Below are 16,641 nucleotides of genomic sequence, written 5' to 3'. Positions count from 1 at the left end.
GTCACCCCTCCTCCTGCCCCCGCCCCCCCCCCCCCCCCCCCGTCCCTCAGGGTCCCCTCACTGTCCCCTGTGGCCCCCCCACGCTGGGAAGGGGACACAAAGCCAAGGTCAGGGGTGGGCCAGGAGCCAGCCTGGCAGGGACAGGGGACAAGGGACAGGACAAACCCGCCAGAGCCACCACCCCCAGGCCTGCCCCGGGGGAAGCAGGTGGGGGACATACATAACAGTGTCACCCCATACCCGTGACCAGAGCACCAGGTCTCATCTAGATACCCACCATTCCGCTCCAGAGTGAACGGCTCCCTAAGTCCTGTTTCCTGCAGGTTGCCAGGCTCACCTGCATGGAACTGCGGCTGCCATGGGGCACAGAGCCCCGGCAGGAGTTTTAAGGAAGATTTTGACTTAATAATAATTTTTTAAAAATTTAAAGGAAGAGAAAGACAGGAAAGAAAAGGCTTTGATCAAAAGACCCCCCCCAGGGCCTCCCTCCGCCCCCCGCAGGTCAGCCCCCCTGGGATTTCCCCATTTCACCCCTTTTTTCCCTTAAATAACCCCGCTCATATCCTCACGGGGCACCAAGGGCTCAACCCACATCATTCACCCTGCAACCCCCCACATCCCTCCCACACCCCTGGCCAGGGGGACACCCTGGGGGGGCCCCAGAGGGTTTGGGCGGGGAGGGGGTTGTATCATTAACCCCATTCTGCACGTGGGGAAACAGAGGCAGGATGGGAAAACCTGGCTGTAAGCGGAGATTGAGGGGACCGCAGGCCCCAACACCACACGTGGGGCGGGGAGAGGCAGGGTGGGGTTTGGGGGGCTGGGGGCCCCCCAGGCTGCACCCCAGGGCCGGGCCCTGCCATGCGCCAGCGGCTGCACGCTCGCAGGCTGCTTTCGCTTTCCCCCGCCACAGCCAGGGGCACGCCCAGAGCCACCCCCCGCCCAAAGATGAAGCCCCAGCGTGGCCCCCCAGCCCCCCCCCCAAAGCATTCCCCATGCAGGGGCCACCCCAAAACCGCCTGCAAACACAGATGTGGAGAGCACCCGCATATATTTGGGTGGGCAGGACCCCAGCCACCCCCATCCTGTCATATAGAAGAAGCAGGGTTGGGGGTGCCCCTTCCTCCAGCCCTAGCTGGACCTCCCCCATTCTCCCTGCACCCCCAAACCCCCCATGCCACAGGGGCCGTTCTCATGACCAGCCTGGGGAGCCCTGCCGAGACTCCCAGCCAACATCACTGAAACCTGCCCCAGCTCCCACAGGTGGAGCGAGTTTACCTGGTCTCTGCAGGACAGCCCAGAGCCCCTGCGGGGACCCCGAAGCACCATGAGAAGCAAAACCGGGGACCTCCCCCCCCGCCAAAGTGCCACCCCTGGAGCTTCGCATCAAGGACTCCATGGGGCGACACAGCACCAAGACAGGCGCCCAGTGTTGCCTCCCCAGAGCTGGGGTACTGCTAACAGCACAGGAACTCTGCAAAATAACATTATTTTTTCAATTCTGAGCCTGATTTAGATTTTTGCCAGCGCTGCCACAGGCTGGCAGAGCCCAGCTTCACCTCTCCCTGCTCCTTTTCACCCCAAATATTTAAGAGCCACAAATATTTGACCCCAGATATTTCAGAGCCAATCCCAGCTTTTCTGGGGTAGGATTTAGAGCAGCCCACCATCCTCAAGACCCCGCATGTGGAGCCGCCTCATGCCAAGACAATTCCATTATCACCTGCTCCCGCTGGAGGCAGGCGATGGGCACCCCGGCATGGTCAGCGACATCGCTCCCGGCCAGGGAGGAGCCACCAGGGTTCCAGCCTTGCAGGGGTTAAAGCCACTAACGAGAAAAAAGGGTCTGTAAATGTAAAGTGCCATTTATTTTTTTCCCCCCATGATGAAAATATTGAGTTTAAAAAAAAAAAAATTGAAACAACAAAACACTCGATAAGCTTTCGCCTCCTCCTCCTCCAAACCCCAGCACCCAAAACCAACTGAAAATACCCTAAATCTTTTTGAACTGTCCCGTTCCCCACCTCCTACTTAAATTAGGAGATAAAAGCCCTAACAACAAGCACCCCCGCAGCTCCGGGGTGCCTTGCCCAGGCATGAGCTGAGCCAGAAAGCGTAGACACACACACCCCCCACCCCCACCCCCCCTAGTTGGGGGCCTCCCCACCCCAGGTTTGCCATGGGGGGACACGGCTTCCCCCGGTGCTTGCCCAGAGCAGGAGCAGCACCTTCGCCCTTTGCTGGGGAAGGGGAAAGAGAAGGGTACAAGGGGTTTGGGGTAACTAAGCTGAGGCTCTTGCTTTTGGGGGGCTGTCATGGTGGGACCTGAGCGCAGGCAGAGGGGGTGTCACCTGCCAGCCCAACAGAGAAAAAAAAAAAAATCCAACAGCCCAAAAAGAAAAACACACCCCAAAAAAATCCCACTGAGCTTCCAAGTATCATATTGTGGGGGGCTTGGGGATCGCAGAGCCCCATGTTGGGGGAACAGGGGAACATGTCACCCAAAAATACACCCATGTGGTGGAAAATGGGGTGACAGCGGGGAGCTGCCACCCCCACAGTGCAGCCAGGGCCGGCGGGAATGGGTCCAGCCACTTCACAGGGGCTCAGCCCTTGCAGCTGCGGGGCCACAGCAGCTGTGGGCCCCAGGGGGTTTGGCTCCAACAGGGAGCCCTGAGGCTCTGCTACAGCCACGATGGCCAAGGCCACTCGTGGGATGGGTGAGAGGCAGCCGGAGGAGGAAACCTGGAGCCTGGAAGGGTTTCACCCTCCCTGGTGTCAGGAGAGATACCGCTCTCAGGCTGCCCCAGCGACAACCTGCCTCCCACCTCTCTGCACTGGAAGGAGCCAGGGAAGGAAAGCCTGTGCTCTCCCCTTGTGCCTCGGCACCTAAATGTGCGAGCCTCAGCTTGCCACGGAGCCACGGTCCCGGGGGAGCCAGTCGCGCCCCCACCCTGCCGTTCCCACCAGATTCCCTCCCATTGTGAGCCGAGAGCTCGGCCCGTGCTCAGCAGATCAAGACCCTTCACTACATATCCAGTGCATGACAAGAACAGGCTTTAAAACAATGGTTTCAAAAGAAAAACAAAGAAAACACAAATCTCTCCTCTCCTCCACCTGCAGATGGGTGCTGCTAAGCTCTTCTCCAGCTCAGCCATAAATCACCCCGCAGACCTCCTGCCCACTGCAGAGGACGCCTACCTCATCCCTGGCCACCCCGGGCAGGACACCGTTTGGGGCCACCCTAGACAGGGTTTTCTCCATTCCTGGCCCCACAGATTTCTCCACCCCAGAGCCCACGTGAAAACCAGGGAGGAGGTGAGGCACCCACTGCACAGCCCCTCGTCCCCATCCCCTGCCACCGTCTCACACACATGCAAGCCTGCACACACACGATTATTTTTTTTTTTTTAACCCAAGTGAACACTTTCCAAAAAAGAAAAAGAAAAAAATTAACATAAGCAGCACCACATTTCCCAAGTGTCAGGAGCTCCAGAGCTGGAGCAGAGGCCTGGAACACCCCCACATCAAGAGAAACCAACCCCGCTTTGGCTGGGGGTCGGCTGATAACGACGCTTCCGAGGGGACGGTGCTTTGCCGTTGGGATGCGAGGCGAGAAGGTGCCGAGGAGGAGGAAGGAGGGCAGTTCTGTCATTTACTGAAGGAGAGGAAATGGTGACAGAGGCAGATGTACTGACACCAGGCGGTCGGCTCGGCCCTCACATGGCAGCGCGGGTGGGTGTGCTGGGCTGGTTCAACCGCAGCGTTTTGCACAGCCAGCCGGCGAAATCCACCTCCTCCACTTCAGAGCGTTTGATGAAGGTGTGACTCTGAAAGCAAAGGGAAACAGGGTTAGGAGTGTCACCGGCTGCTCCCTGGCTCCCAAAACCCAGCCCCTAGACCCTGGCGAGGCAAGAAGAGTGTGGTTAGACAGCTCAGGCTGCTCTCAGGCAGTGAAAGCAGGATTTTGAGAAAATATTTGTTCCTCACAGCCCTGTGGCTGGGATTTTAATCTGTGCTGGCCACCTATAGGCACAGGCATGGGAGCAAGAAAGATTTAAAGGTGAGCAGTGCCTGCACGGCCCCTGCCTGTGAGCAGACTAAAATGCTGCTCTTTATGGGCAGGCAGAGCAAGGTGCTGCAGCTCCTTTGAGCCTGTGGACAGCAAACCCTGCTCCCCTGGAGGCAGAAGGCAACGGAGAAGCACAGGTGGGACAGGACAACATGGCAACAAGGGGACACAGGGCCACAAGGACAGAGGCCACCGCCTTTGCAAGGGCTGCATGGGAGCAGTCAGACATAGCTCAGGGGCTCAGCATGATGTAAAGGAGGAAAGCTGAGGTCAACGTGGTTAAACTGGGCTCATGGAATGGTTTGGGTTGGAAGGGACCTTAAAGATCATCTAGTTCCAACCCCCTGCAGTGAGCAGGGACATCTTCCACTAGACCAGGTTGCTCAAAGCTCCATCCCACCTGGCCTTGAACACTGCCAGGGAAGGGACATCCACAGCTTCTCTGGGCAACCTGTTCCAGCATCTCACCACCCTCACAGTAAGGAATTTCTTCCTAATATCTGATCTAAATCAACCCTCTTTCAGTTTAAAATGGTTACCCCTCATCCCATCGTGACACTCCCCAATAAAAGAGCGCCTCCCTATCTTTCTTGTAGGCCCCCCTCAAAGCAGTGCTGTAAGATCTCCCCAGAGCCCTCTGTTCTCTAGGCTAAACAACCCTGACTCTCTCACCCTGCCCTCACCAGGGAGGTGCTCCAGCCCCTGTTCACCTTCGAGGCTTGAGCAGGTCCACAGCTTTCCTGTGCCGAGGAGCCCAGAGCAGCACTCCAGGTGGGGTCTCACCAGAGCAGAGGAGGAGAACCCCCTCCCTCGCCCTGCTGGCCACGCTGCTTTTGATGCGGCCCAGGATTATGGCTGGCTTTCTGGGCTGCGAGCGCACATTGCTGGCTCATATTCAGCCCATATATTAATGTGCCCAGCTCTGGAGGCAAAGGTCTGTCCCAGGCACCTCCACAGACACGGGGCAGCAGGGTGGTGCCCATCCCAGGCTGCTCATGGGCTAGATACCATCACTGCCTTTGAATCAAAGGTGAGTCACTCCCTCTCCCAGCCTCATCTTAAGCTCAGCCTGGGAGTTTCCAGCCTTTTGAGCAAGAGAGGCACAGAGGAATGGGGCAGCAGTTTGCAGATCTGGTGCCACCCTACTGTAGAAAGAAAATTGCTCTCCCTACATACCATCAGCATCTTCAGATCTGCCCGTTCTGCTGGATTTTTAATTAAACTGAAATGAGAAGAACAAAAGAGCAAAACCAACACTGAGACATTTCTTTTGGGAAACCGGTTATCTGGCTGGAGAGGTCTCCAGCTTCACCGAAAGCCACTTGGCCTCCTGGCTGCTTTCCCCAGGAGCCCCGCAGCACAGAAACAGCTCAGAAAGCATCATCTCCAACAGCCCAGCTCCCAGGGAGAGCTGCGGGATCCGTCTCTTCTACATCACATGGATGAAATGCACCCTGCAAATGGGGAAAAGGACCTAACACTGGGCAGGGATGAGAGATTTTTGTAACGTCCAATCTCATGATTTAGTGGGAGCTGCAGCAGCACCTTCAGGCATCCCCTCACCGCACCAGAAGGTCTGGAAGTCGATGCTGGATGCCTGGTAGTTGCAAGGCTGTGGGGTGACTCACAGCCCCAGCAATCTGCTCCACCATCCCCCTGCCAGGCTCATATTTAGAAGGCACTGGGATACTGCAAAGCATCACCACAAATAAACTGCTTTTATTTCAACCTTTCCCAAGGCAGGAGTTCCCAGCACAATGCGGGACCACACTGCAGCCAGGGAGAGATCACCTACAGAGCACGGAGAATATTGCATTACGCTCAACGTTTTGGGTGGAGCAGCTGCCTGCAGAGCTGTCAGGGAGTACATACAGGCCTCCACCTTCAGCCATAAGATGAAATCCTTACCATTTATTTACAAAGTCCTGGAAATCTTGCGTGAAAACCCCATTCGGCAGCTTGGGAGGCGGCTGCAGAGAAAAGGAGAAGGGTTTTCTGCATCACTGCATGTTAACAGGTTAAAAAGCAGAGTCCTTAACGAGCTGCAGAAAAGCTGTGCTCTACAGCTATCCTGCCCTTTATCCTGCCTCAAAGCTGCCCTTTACAACCAGGGAACTGCTCCCTGCCACTTCTTACCCTGGCAGCACATGGCTGTGCTGACAGCAAACTGCTGCCCCACCACCACAGGCAGCTGGGGGGACCCCACACTGAATCACTGCCAAAGCTGGGAAACCAAAATTGCAGCGTCACAATTCTGGATCCAACCTCGCAAATCCCAGCTCTGGCAACGCCTGCGGTGGACGAAGCCATTCCAGAAACGATAATCGGGGGTCAACTCCTACCCACCTTGAAAGGGGAAGCTACTCTTCCCACTTGCTGGTGGGATGGACCCTATCTTGCAAGTCTGGAAGGACTTTTCAGCCTGGGATTTTAGCACCAGTCACCCTGAAAGGCCTTCATCTGAGAAGACGTGCATGACCTCAGCATCTGCGCAAAGGGAGCATTCATTCTTTGCTGATCTGGGGAGGAGCACGTTTGAAACAGCTGGTTGCAGAAGGAGCAGGTCATTAGAGCCAAGAGCTCCCCTTACTGCTCTCCTCTTTCAGGGTATTATGAACTTCCCCCTGCAGAGCCTTATACCAAAATCAGAGATACTTTTGCGATACAAAGAAATGGGAAGAAGGAACAGGGAGGAAGGAAAGGACATCACTGCAGCGCAGAGGGGGTCCCTAGCAAAAAAGCCCCTGTTCAGGCAAAGGTTTCAGAGCCCATCCTGACACAGTAGAGTGGACACGACACTGCGGTCCCTCAGGGAAGCCCAGTAGAGCCGACGGTAAAGAAATACCCACCTCATTAACTATATAATCCAGCAGTTCAAAGATGGCCATCGCAGGCCGGCTGTCCATCCCATGGCCTGAGGGATTAAGATGACAAAAACAGTGGTGAGAGGCTGTTCAGGGACAGCGAGGAACCTCATTTCACATGAAAAGCACATGTGCTGTGGGACTTTTGCTAGGAGAGGCAGAGGCAACCCACTTGGAAACTGAATTGTGGTTAAAAAAAAATAAGAGAAAACCAAAACACGTTCTGAAATTTTGGATTTCTTTCACCATGCCTATAGTCCAGATTTCCTACCTCAGAGCATTTGGAGAGTACCAGACCATCTGCTACGGCAGGCTGGCAGTGCTTCGAGAGCCTTCTGCTTCCAAGCAAGTGGCTCAAGTGGAGCCTCCTTCAAGCACCCATGCCAGTTTGGTACTTCCATGAGAGCTCCCAGCAAAGCTGTTCCCAAAAAGCTGCCCCAGCTTGAAAAGAACCCATTGGCAGCACAGGCAGTGCCTGAGGCACAATGTGGGCTGTGACAGTGACCCTCAAAGCATCTCCCTCAAGAAGTTCACATCCCAACAGCCTGCGCCACCCCAGCATGGGGTGCCTTGCTGCATGGCTTGAGCCTTCTCATGGGACACAGCAGGGTCTAAAGGCAGATAAACTGAACTCTTCAAAATCTTGATAGACCCTGGTTGTCATCCTGAGAGCAATCTCCTCCCCTCCCCGTGCAAGACTAGACTTCCGCCTGCACTTGTTAGGAATTATAAACCTCCACGGTAGCACGGGTTCTGCTGGAGCACTGACATGGCTCCATCCACTCTGAGGAGAGGAGCCTCCCTAGAGACACTCACCTCCCCACCACAACCTCATCCAAAATGGCCTTTGGCTAACCCAGCCACACCGAACAGCACCCAAGCCCTTCTCCCCCATGTCTGCGTGTTGTTTCCCATGCATACGACAGCCCCTACCGCTGACAGGGCGTCCTGGGGGCCTGGCCCGCGGCGAGACGCTGTAAGATTCTCCCTCTGCCCCGTCCACCACAGGACGGCCAAATATTGCTTCCAGTTCCTTGGAGTCTGGCGGAGGGATTGGGTACCTTCCGATAGACAGCTCCACTAACGACAGACCCATGCTCCAGATGTCGGACTGGACCGAGTAGTGGGTGCCCTGCAACCGCTCGGGCTGGAAGAAGAGACCCACAGAAACCACATTGACACAGAATATCAATACGCAAAGTCATAAATTCCACACACTGAAATTAAATAGGTGAGACTCGATATCCCGACGGCCTCTCCCTCTCAGGACTCCACCGCTCCAGGGAAAGGACTGTCCCAAAGGGTTCATGTGCAAAGGGGATGCAAAAGAAGGGCCAGATGCAAACATAAAGCACCTGTATGTATCTAATCAACAGCTACAGCTGAGCAGCATATACAGCTGCATATACAGACAAGCCCAGACTATGCTGCAGGAATCTATTTCTCTGTGTGCTGAGATCCAGTGAACTCAACTTATTAATTTTTTTCCCCCCCTACTCATTCCCATTAATACCCAGGAGGAATTTGAGGAGCAGAAATTCCACTGTAGGCTTTACCACTGAAAGAAAAATAAAAATTAAAAATAAAAACAAATCAATGCAAGTCATCATACTGGCAGCTCTGAGCTGTGCAGACCCAGTGGCTGAGTGCAAAGGAGATATTATTTTTAAATAGCCACCCTCTAACTAGAACTGTACTGGAATAACCATTTGTCCTGGTTTCAGCTAGGATAGAGCTAAATTTCTTTGCAGTAGCTAGTACGGGGCTATGTTTTGGATTTTTGCTGGAAACAACAGTGATAATGTGGAGATGTTTTAGTTGTTGTTAAGTAGCACTTTCACTGCTCAAGGACTTTTTCAGCTCCCCGTGCTCTGCTGGGTGCACAAGAAACTGGGAGGGGACACAGCAGGACAGCTGACCCAAACTGACCAGTGGGATATTCCATACCATATGACGCCATGCTCAGTATATAAAGCTGGGGAAGAAGGAGGAAGGGGGAACATTGGGAGTGATGGCGTTTGTCTTCCCAAGTAACCGTTACGCGTGATGGAGCCCTGCTCTCCTGGGGATGGCTGAGCACCTGCCTGCCCGGGGGAAGGGGTGAATGAATTCCTTGTTTTGCTTTGCTTCCGTGTGCAGCTTTTGCTTTACCTATTAAACTGTTTTTATCTCAAACCATGAGCTGCCTCACTTTTACTCTTCTGATTCTCTGCCCTGTCCCAGCAGGGGAGAGTGAGCAAGAGGCTGCGTGGTGCTGGGTTGCTGACTGGGGCTAAACCACAACACTGTTCCCAAAATATGAGAGCAGCTCAGGCCTAAGCACAGAAGTGTAGTCTGATGGCTTCCCTAATAACCCACTGCACATTCCCAGCCGCAACCACACACAGTGTGGGGAGAAGGTCCCCACCTACCCTCTGCCTTTCAGCCACCAGCACCTGGGGACCCAGAACCAGCCAGGACAGAGTTTCATTGTTACGAGCACTCTATTGAGCTAACCCTGATTACGATTCTCAATTAAAAGAGAGGCACAATCAGCTCTTCCTGCAGTTCACTCTCACTTGCTGACCCCAGTTTGGCTTTATCTCCCATTAGCCAGTACCAAAACCCAGCTGCACTAAACTGGGTTTACCCCCATTTTGCCAACAAGTGCACTTGCCCAAAGCAGCAGAGGAGGCACCTGGACCAGTGCCTGTGTCCCCTCCGCTCTTGGGTTTTTTGGACAGAGGTTTGCATATGTATCGCTCTCTGCAGCTGCCTGAGAGGGGCTGGAGTGAGGGGGGGAGTTGGTCTCTTCTGCCAAGTCACCAGTGACAGGACGAGAGGAAACGGCCTCAAGCTGCGTCAGGGGAGGTTTAGGTTGGATATTAGGGAAAATTTCTGTACTCCAAGAGTGGTCAGGCATTGGCAGAGGCTGCCCAGAGAGGTGGGGGAGTCACCACCCCTGGAGGCATTCAAAAACGTGTAGACATGGCACTTCCTGGCATGGTTTAGGAGGCCTGGGGCTGTTGGGATAAGGGTTGGACCATATGATCTTAGAGGTCTTTTCCAACCTTAATCATTCTATGATTCTACTCTATGTTTTTGAACCCAGAAACTCTCGCCAAAGTCAGAATCACAGGTTGCAAGGGACCTCAGGGATCATCTAGTCCAAATAAATAGTCTAGTCCAAATAAAATCTAGTCCAAAATAAAATATGCAAGTATATCTAGGATCTAAGATGTCTTTCCCTGCAAGTCTCCGTGCTTCCACATGCACCACTGCTAGCTAGGCACAGGTTGGAGCTGACAGGACACTGGCTCCTCGAGAGGATGCAGAGGTGTCTGCCTCTCCAGCACAGGACAGTGCCTCTAAGCACTGGGCTCACCCCAATGTGAGCCAGAAATGGGACAGTCCAGATGAGGATGCAAACAGACCAAAACCATGAGCAAATCGGACACTACACACTGATTCTGTAAGAGCAGAGTTGAACCCAAATTGTAAAAATAGAAAAACCCAGACAAAAGTTGAAAGGAGCTTACAGACATGTAGGACCGAGTTCCCACAAAAGAGTTTGCCATGGAGTCAATGAGTTGACCGCTGACCCCGAAATCACACAGCTTAATCTCTCCTCGAGAATTAACCAGGATGTTAGAAGGCTTCACATCTGACAACAGCAAGAGAGAAGAGTGTAAACACGACTAGGTAACATACAGGGCTCTTGTACCACAGGCAGCTATTTTTAGGTTCCTCCTCTCACCTCTGTGCATGATTTGGTGCTTCTCTCTCAGATACGCCAAGCCTCTCAGAACCTACAAGGAAACCAAAGACAGGGTGAGATCAGAGCTAGGATGGGAAGTGCTTTCCCTTCAGCAGGACACGCTGCATAAACGCAGAGTGCTGCCGCACTGCAGCTTGGTGAGGAAGGCCACCGCGTAGAGTATCCAAGTCTCAGGGTTTGCTGTTTACCACCGAGTCAATCACAGGTCTTTAGTTAACCACCCGAGAAAGCTTCTCCCAAGTCTATTCCAGGAGAAGACAACACCAGCCAGTGCAACGCAAGGGGTCGGAGCTAAGGATAGCGGCTGGGAGTATGCTTTCCTCCTCCCCTCTCGCACATACCACTGCCTCTTGCCCTAGGTCAGGACAGGAAAGCGCGTACAGGGAAACAAGGAAAGCTTCCTAAGGCAAAATAAGCGTTATTCCCAAACCCAGCAAATCTTTTCTGGAAGCCTGAAGAGCCACCATAACTCACCGCTATACTGACTTTCCCCAAGATCTCCTCAGGGATTCTTTTGGCTTCTTTCAACACTTGATCCAATGAGCCACCATCCTAAAATAAAGATCATCAAAATGACCAACATGCCAATCCCCGGCAGGAAAACAGAGCAGCTGGCTGCAGAGGTAAGCATGCCCAGGGAAGGCAGGTGGTGTGTAAGCAGTACACAGCATCCCAGCTCAGCTGTCTGCAACGACTCGGCACCGAGCACGCTCCTTTTACAGAAATCAAAAAACAAACGATATCTGGTGATCAGAGCTCAAGCTTCTGCTGAAAACTATTTTAATGCTATCTTCTATCAGCTCTACTTCTTGCTATTAGTTCTTAGCTTCCTTGCTATCAGTGGTAAATGAGACGATGATGCTGTCAGTGCTGATCCGGAGGAGCAACAACACTACTCTCCACCAGAGACAACAGAAAACACGCACTGCTTCAGGGCAGGCTCTGTAGGGTGGTCGGTTTACAACATTTCCGTTTGGCCAACCCCCAAACCTCTGCTTCCGCTTTCCAAAAAGTCGATCTCTGTCATTTCGATGCCTAAGCAGGAGCGTGCAGCTCCTACCAGGAGCACAGTCGCCTTGCTGCAGCAGGAGCCAGGAGCCATCGCGGCCGCCAGCACCCTAACCCATTTCACCTGCGATTTCAAGCCTCGGTAGATGCAATTCCGAAGAGTCCAGAAGCAGCAGTTTGCAGAGGAGGAACGGGCACTCACCATGTGCTCCATGCAGATGGAGATCTCTCCGTCGCTGTAGAAGGCGCCATAGAAACCCACAATATACGGGGAATTACATTCATGCAGCACCTGCAGCTCTCGGATAATCTGATTCCTGATGGCTGGTTTGATTTCTAAATGAATCAGCTGCCAAGAAAGAAAAAAATATTCAAAGTGTAACTTTGAATAAACACTCGTGGGAACCATGTGAGCAAGTCCCAAGTGCTGGAAAGAAACAAAGTCTTCAAGGGAAGCTCTGCTTTGGCAAAGACTTTTTGCCATTTGCAGACTAACACTAAGAATAAAGGGAGAGGTCGAGTCCTGTGCAGCCTGTCTGCGACTGAAGCAACTGCCAGCCATGTAACATGAAGATCGCAGGGGATACAGAACAGAAAGACAAGTCAGAAGTTTGGTGCAGATCTGACTCAGCAGACAGGAACATTTTCACAAGTTCTGTAGGTGTGGTAAGAAGAGGTGCTCTGATATCAAGGAAACCACAGAAAGTTTAAAAAAAAAAACAAAGGTGAAGATTATGCACGTGAAAGAGCTGTTGCTTTATTCCTTGGGCTCCACGTAGAGTCAGTTAACACAGCTGTGGGTAGGGAAGCCAGAGGCTGCAAGATACAATAGCAGGTCAGAAACAAGAACCGCTGTTACTGTAAGCTCTAGGACACCCAACCCAGGGATGTCTGTCCTTCCCACAGACCTACAAAGGCCAGTCTCTGCAGGTAGGACAGCAGTGCTGCATTTTGTCCTTGCTTCAGCTTCTGAACATGGAGGTCCCAACAGCCCCAAAACCACCCAGTGACACCCAGCGCTTGCAAATCAAACATCCTGGAAGACCTTGAGAGCTCAGCTCCGAGTGAAGCCACCTCGAGAAGCAGATTTGCTCAAGGAGACCCACTAAATCACCCCAACAGCAGGTGAGGCCAGAGGCTTTCAAGGAAGCTGTCCTACGGATGCGCTGTTGCACTGTTCTCACCGAGCACTGCCTTTTCTAATAGGCAGACAAAGCACCTCCTAGCTTTCTATTATAGGGTAGCACAGTAAGAGATATCATGGATAAGCCCAGATCTGAGACACATCGCTGTTAGAGCTGCTTGGGACTACCTTGGGGATCGTTGAGTGGGTTGTGAAGGGCGAGGCACATGTGCATCAAACCCCTGTCTGTGCAGGAACAGCCACCCATCCCTCCACCTGTCATTTCCAGTCCTCGTTAGCCACAGCCTAGGATCCTCAAGAGATCTACTCCTATCCAGTTTAGCCAAGTTCATTAAAACCAGCTTCACTGGAAAAAAAGAATCAACTTATGTTTTCACACAAGGTGCTCCCAAACCCCAGGGACCTGCCACAGAGAGCGTGGCCTCTCCTAGGGGGCTCAGAGACAGGCAGAGCAGCCAGGTTGCTCACAGAGACGAAGCAGGAGAGGTTCCACCTGAAACCTAGCTGAGGGCAGGCTAGGACCATGGTCCCGACCCAGGCAAGGTGGTTAGAGTGCAGATGGGTCCGTGCAGAGCGATCCCAAGCGAAGCCAGCTCTCCCAGGACCAGGACAAGCACCAGAAGCTCCAGCACAGCACCACAGCCCACTCCTCCTGCCCCCAGTTACCTTCCGCGCCATAACGAGCCCTGAGGGTTTGTGCTGCACTTTGGTGACCACACCACCATTGCCAGCCCCCAATTCGGAGATCCTCTCAAAGTCATCATCCTTCAGCTCGCCCACTTTGGCTTTCTGCGTGAGGAAAGCTTCCAGGCGCTTCTTCTGCTGCTCGTCCAGTTCTAGCTCCTCAAGCTTTTTCTGAAGGTCCACCAGGTTTGCCCTGGAGAGGGGAGGAGGAAAAGAAAGGTGGGACAGTCAGGAGACTGTGAGGGCAGCACCACAGGAAGATGTCTGGAATTTTTTAGGGAAGCAGAAGGAAATAACTGAAAACTGTTGTCTGACACATACTCAGCCCCGATATAGTAGCGAGACTAAAGCAAAGCTCTGGAGAGAGGCAGGACTCGGCTCTGGTGGTGACAGCGAGACCCATGGTGCAATATCTGCCCAACACGCACATCTCCTCTGGAGAGGAGCTCGAGTGCAGTCAGCTGTTTTGGGAAAGCCAAGGAGTGGGGAAAATCCTCCAACCCTTAAAGAGGCAGCACAGCTCAGCCCGGAGAGAACAGCAGCACCAGGAACCTCTCCTGACACGGGAAGCCAAGCTCAGGTTTTGCTGCGAAACATGAGAAGGACTTTCCAGGGTGTCCAGCAACCCCCTGCTCTGTTACACCCCTCCCCCACACCCCCCAAACCCACCGCTCCCGAGCACAAAGGGGTGCCTGTGCTCCCCCAGCACCTGCTGCCAAGCTCCCATCGCCCGTGCAGGTCCAGCTGCTCTCTCCATTTGCTGCCGACCCCCTTATCCCCCCCTCCCAGGGCGATGGTTCGGGAGGGTCTCACCCATGCCTTCCACCCAGCACCCCCACATGATGCTCTGCCTCCCCTAGCACTGCCCACACATCCCCCCTTCACCCCACATGTCCTGCCCACCCAGCCCTGATTACTACCCCAAATCCTCCCCTCAAGCCTAAGTTCCGAGCCCAGCCCCAACCTGTGTGCCCAGGTCTGGTCCCCAAACACCCCAGGACTGGTCCCCAAGCCTCAGCTGCCCCCAGCCCTTCCCCCAGCCTCTTCTGCCCTTCCCAGCAACCCCAGGATCAGACCAGCCTCCACCTCTGCCCCACTGCATCCACCCCTGCCCGGGCCCACCCAGCCCCTGCCCAGCTCCTCCAACCTCCAGCCTGACACCCCCTCCCCAGCTCAGGCTCCCCAACCCAATACTCACCCCAGATACCCCTAGGCTGGGCCCATCCAGCCCCCGTCTGGCCCGGCTCTCCCAAGCTTACCCTAGCCCCCCAGGCCTGCCCCGGCTCTCCCAAGCTTACCCTAGCCCCCCAGGCCTGCCCCGGCTCTCCCAAGCTTACCCTAGCCCCCCAGGCCTGCCCCGGCTCCCCTAAACCTAGCCTAGACCCCCCCGGCCTGCCCCGGCTCCCCTAAACCTAGCCTAGACCCCCCCGGCCTGCCCCGGCTCCCCTAAACCTAGCCTAGACCCCCCCGGCCTGCCCCGGCTCCCCTAAACCTAGCCTAGACCCCCCCGGCCTGCCCCGGCTCCCCTAAACCTAGCCTAGACCCCCCCGGCCTGCCCCGGCTCCCCTAAACCTAGCCTAGACCCCCCCGGCCTGCCCCGGCTCCCCTAAACCTAGCCTAGACCCCCCCGGCCTGCCCCGGCTCCCCTAAACCTAGCCTAGACCCCCCCGGCCTGCCCCGGCTCCCCTAAACCTAGCCTAGACCCCCCCGGCCTGTCCCAGCTTCCCTAAGCTTACCCTAGCCCCCTTCCCGGCCTGTCCCAGCTTCCCTAAGCTTACCCTAGCCCCCTTCCCGGCCTGTCCCAGCTTCCCTAAGCTTACCCTAGCCCCCTTCCCGGCCTGTCCCAGCTTCCCTAAGCTTACCCTAGCCCCCTTCCCGGCCTGTCCCAGCTTCCCTAAGCTTACCCTAGCCCCCTTCCCGGCCTGTCCCAGCTTCCCTAAGCTTACCCTAGCCCCCTTCCCGGCCTGTCCCAGCTTCCCTAAGCTTACCCTAGCCCCCTTCCCGGCCTGTCCCAGCTTCCCTAAGCTTACCCTAGCCCCCTTCCCGGCCTGTCCCAGCTTCCCTAAGCTTACCCTAGCCCCCTTCCCGGCCTGTCCCAGCTTCCCTAAGCTTACCCTAGCCCCCTTCCCGGCCTGTCCCAGCTTCCCTAAGCTTACCCTAGCCCCCTTCCCGGCCTGCTCCAGCTTTCCTAAGCCTATCCTAACCCCCCAGGCCTGTCCCGGCTCCCCTAAGCCTGTCCCGGTTCCCCCAGGCCCGGTGCCCGCCATGTCCCGGCCCAGGTCCCCCCGGGCGCGGCGCAGGCTGGGCGGGCCCCGCCACCACTCACTCACTCGGCGGAGCCTTCGGGGCTCGGCCCCTCAGCAGCGCTGGGGGTGATGTTGAGGGCCGGCAGCACCGGCTTCCTCTTGGCCGGCATGGCCGGGCCGGGCCGCGCCTGCGGAGCCTAGCGGGGGCGCGGCCGCGCGGCGCGGGTGCGCGCGGGGGCGGGGCCGGGGTCCGGGGCGGGGCCTAGCGAGGGCGCGGCCGCTCAGCGCAGGGGTACGCGGGGGCGGAGCCGGGGACCGGAGCGGGCCCTAGCGGGGGGCGAGGCCTTATTCTGCTGAGACGCGACGGGGGCGGGGCCGGGGGGGCGGGGGCCAGGAGGGGGCGGTGCCTGTGATTGTCAGGGCCGCGGATCTCGTGAGAGTTCGCTGAGGGGGAGTGGGGCGGGCGGGGCAGCCGTGGCTGAGGGGGAGCAGGGGGAGCGGGGCGGGCGGGGCAGCCGTGGCTGAGGGGGAGCGGGGCGGGCGGGGCAGCCGTGGCTGAGGGGGAGCGGGGCGGGCGGGGCAGCCGTGGCTGAGGGAGAGCGGGGCGGGCGGGGCAGCCGTGGCTGAGGGGGAGCGGGGCGGGCGGGGCAGCCGTGGCTGAGGGGGAGCGGGGCGGGCGGGGCAGCCGTGGCTGAGGGGGAGCGGGGCGGGCGGGGCAGCCGTGGCTGAGGGGGAGCGGGGCGGGCGGGGCAGCCGTGGCTGAGGGGGAGCGGGGCGGGCGGGGCAGCCGTGGCTGAGGGGGAGCGGGGCGGGCGGGGCAGCCGTGGCTGAGGGGGAGCGGGGCGGGCGGGGCAGCCGTGGCTGAG

The 16,641-nt window shown here is 56.2% G+C and overlaps 1 protein-coding gene across 1 annotated transcript; it reads right to left on the bottom strand.

Annotated features, from left to right (window-relative positions):
* Positions 1–3,035: 3,035 nt before the first annotated feature.
* MAP2K2 (mitogen-activated protein kinase kinase 2) lies at positions 3,036–16,027 on the bottom strand. The gene is made up of 11 exons (XM_075077424.1): positions 15,860–16,027; positions 13,512–13,722; positions 11,904–12,050; positions 11,168–11,245; positions 10,673–10,724; positions 10,455–10,579; positions 7,870–8,083; positions 6,922–6,986; positions 5,981–6,042; positions 5,249–5,294; positions 3,036–3,830 (listed from the first exon to the last, which is right to left on the bottom strand). The coding sequence occupies exons 1-11, from the start codon at positions 15,943–15,945 to the stop codon at positions 3,720–3,722; spliced, it is 1,197 nt and encodes a 398-aa protein (XP_074933525.1). The 5' UTR covers positions 15,946–16,027; the 3' UTR covers positions 3,036–3,719.
* Positions 16,028–16,641: the final 614 nt, after the last annotated feature.

The sequence above is a fragment of the Phalacrocorax aristotelis genome, chromosome W (assembly GCF_949628215.1).
Source record: "Phalacrocorax aristotelis chromosome W, bGulAri2.1, whole genome shotgun sequence".
In the NCBI taxonomy this organism is placed as follows: domain Eukaryota; kingdom Metazoa; phylum Chordata; class Aves; order Suliformes; family Phalacrocoracidae; genus Phalacrocorax; species Phalacrocorax aristotelis.
This window is presented reverse-complemented; position numbering and strand designations above follow the sequence as displayed.